General features: G+C 54.8%; 1 protein-coding gene across 1 annotated transcript; it reads right to left on the bottom strand.

The window, feature by feature from the left end:
* Positions 1-1,637: 1,637 nt before the first annotated feature.
* LOC123172117 (uncharacterized) lies at positions 1,638-3,166 on the bottom strand. The gene is made up of 3 exons (XM_044589144.1): positions 2,547-3,166; positions 2,157-2,457; positions 1,638-2,067 (listed from the first exon to the last, which is right to left on the bottom strand). The coding sequence occupies exons 1-3, from the start codon at positions 3,054-3,056 to the stop codon at positions 2,024-2,026; spliced, it is 855 nt and encodes a 284-aa protein (XP_044445079.1). The 5' UTR covers positions 3,057-3,166; the 3' UTR covers positions 1,638-2,023.
* Positions 3,167-3,933: the final 767 nt, after the last annotated feature.

Genomic DNA, 3,933 nt, shown 5'->3' on the forward strand with positions numbered 1-3,933 from the left:
ATGTGTGGTTTCGGTGGTGCAAGCTTTATGGAAAGGGGTGCCGACTCGGTTTCATCCGAGCCCTCTTCAGTCTTTTTCATGTCCCCTCCGCCTTTTGGATGTTGCTCTTGCCAGCCAGATAGCCGGGAGTTGGTCTATAGCGGATGCGAAGAGTGGCCGCGAAGTGGAGCATACAGTACTCGGACTCTTGGGAGCAGATTCAACCGAGCAGATACTCAAAAAGGAACCGATCGGGACGCCCAAGCTGTTTTCTTCCTGGACGTTTTTCACATGAGGTGAACTCCAGCTTTTGCTCTCGCTAGTCGGACAACCATGGTGCAGTCTATAGCTAAGACGAAGAGTGGGCCTTTGGTACCGTGCATACTACTAAGCCATTTTGTAGAAAACGTCGGGCCAAACAGCCAACCCCGGGCCGAGATTAGCTGGCGCCGGGGGCGAACAACAGTGCAACTGGAAAAGAGCAGAGGTGGCCCCCAAGGGTCGCTCGGGGCTATCCATTTTTTGTGTGTTGTGTCACGATATGCAGAAAGGAGCTCACATTAGTTTTCGTGTACACAGGGCGGAGGTTGTCGAAGACAACCGGATGCCCGGCTGTAGCCAGCATGGCTTTTTGCGTGCGGGGCGCGCCGGTGCACCCATTGGGTGTAGTCTCCGAGCGTCCGGATCGGCTAGGCATCGAGGCAAACGAGCAGCCAGGCTGGCCAAGCGCCAAAGCGGGCAGGCAGGGCCGCTGGTGGAGCAGTGTCGCAGGCAGGCGGGGGTAGTTGGTGGCCTTTTTCCTTCTCTCCTTTTTCTAGCCAACATAATTTTTTTTCTTTTTTTCTTTTGTTTTTGCCGGCCGCTCTCTCTTTATCTTTTCTCTTTTCCAGCCCACGGAGCCGGCAGGAGCGGGACGCAGCTGCTGCCGGCTGGTGGGACGGTGGTGGAGCGGTGCTTCATTCTACACATTGATGGCGGCGGATCTCGGCGACGTGGCGCAGTGGAGACTTGGCGTCCGATGTGCGGCGATGGACTCGTGTGGGAGGACGACGCGGTCTGGCGTCCTCGTGGCGTCTATGACAGAGAGGCCTAGCAAGGCTGATGCGTCGGTATCTACTCTGAAGATGGATTGGTGGAAGAGAGTGGTGACGGCCCTTGCACGTGCACATGTGGTGCCCACTGAGAGTGCGCTGGACCGGTGTGTGACCCAGTCCCAGCATTGTGGCTTGGATGGGGTACCCGGTTTTAGATGTTAGGTTTTGGTGCGATGTCTGTTTGATATTCGGCTCGGGCGTTCGGCATCCCTTCTTCAAGGGGATAGTAGTAGCAACAAGTGTTGCCAAGATGGAGACTTCAAGCTTACTCATGTAGTATTACTTTGTAAGGTCCTTGTTAATAATTAATAAACTGGTTGTATGCATGGCCCAGATGCAGAGAGCAGGGTATATCCTCCTCTTCTAAAAAAAAGTAAAACATTTTTAGATCAATAATACTACACCTACGAAGACCTTACATAACTTTTACTTCCCTTTACTTAATCTTCCAAACTAATTATCTCAGCCCCCTGATTTTCACCGGGGTAGACCCCTTGCTCCTCTTACACATGAACATTTAATATACACAGTAGGAAGGAACTACAAGTTTCTTTCCCATAAAAGACCATTTAAACGGATCTCTATGTATTTCTGGACAGTATTCATATCAAATTCTACTATTTCCATGTAGCAGCATTGTACCCAAAAATCGTTACAGACCACCAGCCAGATGCTAATTAAAGATCAGAGCAAAATCACAAGGCAGATCACTGTCTATTCAGCGTCTTGAGCAACTTACTACTGAGTGTCAAAACCACGTACTACCCTGTTCTACAAGCATTCTCCCCGCCAACAGCTCTGACAGTCCGATGTACACTAGCAGTTGCTCCAGGATAAGCTACTCTCCGAGCCGAAACGAATGAGAGAAACCAAACCACTTGATAATCCAGGTAGCGGTGAGAGAATTGAGCATGAACCCCTAACCATGTCGCTTCACCCCTGCATGATGTTCAATTCCGCGCATTGACGTTTGGGTACAGCAACGTGTTGTCCACTGAAATTCCATCAACATCGAGTAGTCAGTCCTGACAATTGGTGAGATTATCTATGAGCGCTCGATGAGGCTGAAGTATTGTTACGGACCTGGTGTGCCATGGGTGATGACGACGATGTCGAGGCGGTCGTTGCCGATGGGCAGGTCGATGAGGAGAGGGGAGAGCTCGGCGTAGGCGCCGGCGCGGACGCAGAGCGTGGTGTGGAGCGCCGATCGGTTCTGGCCCAGCAGGTTGGCCAGCGTCAGCCGCAGCTGCATGAGGCTGTTGGTGCTGATCCGCACCGTCCTCCACCCTGTCTCGTCTATCTCCCCGTCCAGGCCGGCGCGGATGTACCGGACCTGCCGCGCCACCTCCTCCTCCGTCGGCGGGCGGCGCCGCCTCCGCATCGGCTGCACGTCGAATGGAACCGATCGATCACGAATTCACGATCAATCGCCATGCAAATATACAATGCGGGAATCGCGGGGGCAATGAGAACCTGTGGCGGTGGATCGAGGAGGGTAGGGCGGTCCAGGCGAAGGGGCACGACCTCGACGTCCCACTGCAGCATGGCGCTGGCGTCGTCGCCGGCGACGGTGACGGCCGTGCGCCACCGGACGTACTTGCCGTTGGCACGGAGGTACCGGCCCCCGGCGCTGCGGATGACGAAGGAGCCCTCCCGCCGGATGGCCTGCCAGAGCATGCACCTCGGCGTGTTCGGGTGCGGCCGGGCCTGCTGCGCGGCCTGGACGCCGTGGCCGGGCCCCGTGGCGGCCTGCACGTCCGTGGCGAAGAGGTAGCGGCCGTAGGCGCCGCGGAGGAGGACGAAGGGCCCGCCCTCGGCGCCCTCCACCGCGCCCTCCATGGGCTGCACCGCCCACACCGTGTTGTGCGCGCCGCGCTGGCTGGACAGGCACACGCCGTGCCCGTCGTCGTCCGCCGCCATGTACTTGGTCCGCCGCACCCGGCACCGGAGCCGCACGAAGTGCACTTCGTCGAACACCTCCATCGGCCGGATCGGTCGATCCGGAGAGCGATGGATGCGGGGAGACTGGATCGGGGCTGGGTTTCTTGGTTCCTCGAGGAAGGAGACATGAGAATTAGTTGGTTGACATGCATGTTTACGGGTGGCCGCGTGCGCGCCACAGCGGGAGTGTGTTTGAAGCGGGCGTACCACGTAGGAGTACCTCACTAGAGTTATCCAACACCTGCATGTCACTTGTTTAAACATTTCGAGGCAAATTAAAGATAATGAATAAGGTGGGCTATCGTCACCTACGAAAATTCATCCAAGAACAGAGCATAGAATAGTTGTCATTTTGTGCTTTTTTTCTCTAGGAAGCAAAACCATGACACGTGCATGTTTTTTTTTCTTTAACCGGATTTTGTGTTTTGCGAAAGAATTTCTGATCTACTCATCTCAAATCATGGCAGTGCAACGAACACCAGAAATAACAAAAATTATATCCAGTGTCATAGACCACCTAGCGACGACTACAAGAGCTGAAGCGAGCCGAAGGCGTGCCACTGTCGTCGCTCATCCCTCGTCGGAGCCGGGCAAAACTTATTGTAGTAGATAGTCGGGAAGTCGTCGTGCTAAGGCCCCCTAGGACCTGCATACCAGAGCAGCAACCATCGTCGGTGAGGAGTAGCGTATATCGAAAGGATCCAACCTGAAGAAGCACGATCGTAGACGAACAATTAACATATCCGAGCAGATCCAGCAAAGATAGATCCGCCGGAGACACATCTCCACACGTCTACCGGCGATACTGGACACACCGCCGAGACGGGGCTAGGCGGGAAGAACCTAATCCATCTTCAGGGAGTCGCAACCATCTTATCTTCCTGAGCAGGACACAAACGCTAACGAAACACAAAGCAAC

Source organism: Triticum aestivum, unplaced genomic scaffold, assembly GCF_018294505.1.
Source record: "Triticum aestivum cultivar Chinese Spring unplaced genomic scaffold, IWGSC CS RefSeq v2.1 scaffold81574, whole genome shotgun sequence".
NCBI classification, from domain to species: Eukaryota; Viridiplantae; Streptophyta; class Magnoliopsida; order Poales; family Poaceae; genus Triticum; species Triticum aestivum.

What these genes read in the sequence shown, in the direction of transcription:
- LOC123172117 (XM_044589144.1), bottom strand. Translation starts at nt 3,056, where the DNA reads ATGGAGGTGTTCGACGAAGTGCACTTCGTGCGGCTCCGGTGCCGGGTG. An exon ending in TCCTCGATCCACCGCCACAG is followed by an intron (nt 2,458 to 2,546) that starts GTTCTCATTGCC and finishes TTCGACGTGCAG; the next exon opens with CCGATGCGGAGGCGGCGCCG. An exon ending in CATCACCCATGGCACACCAG is followed by an intron (nt 2,068 to 2,156) that starts GTCCGTAACAAT and finishes ATGGAATTTCAG; the next exon opens with TGGACAACACGTTGCTGTAC.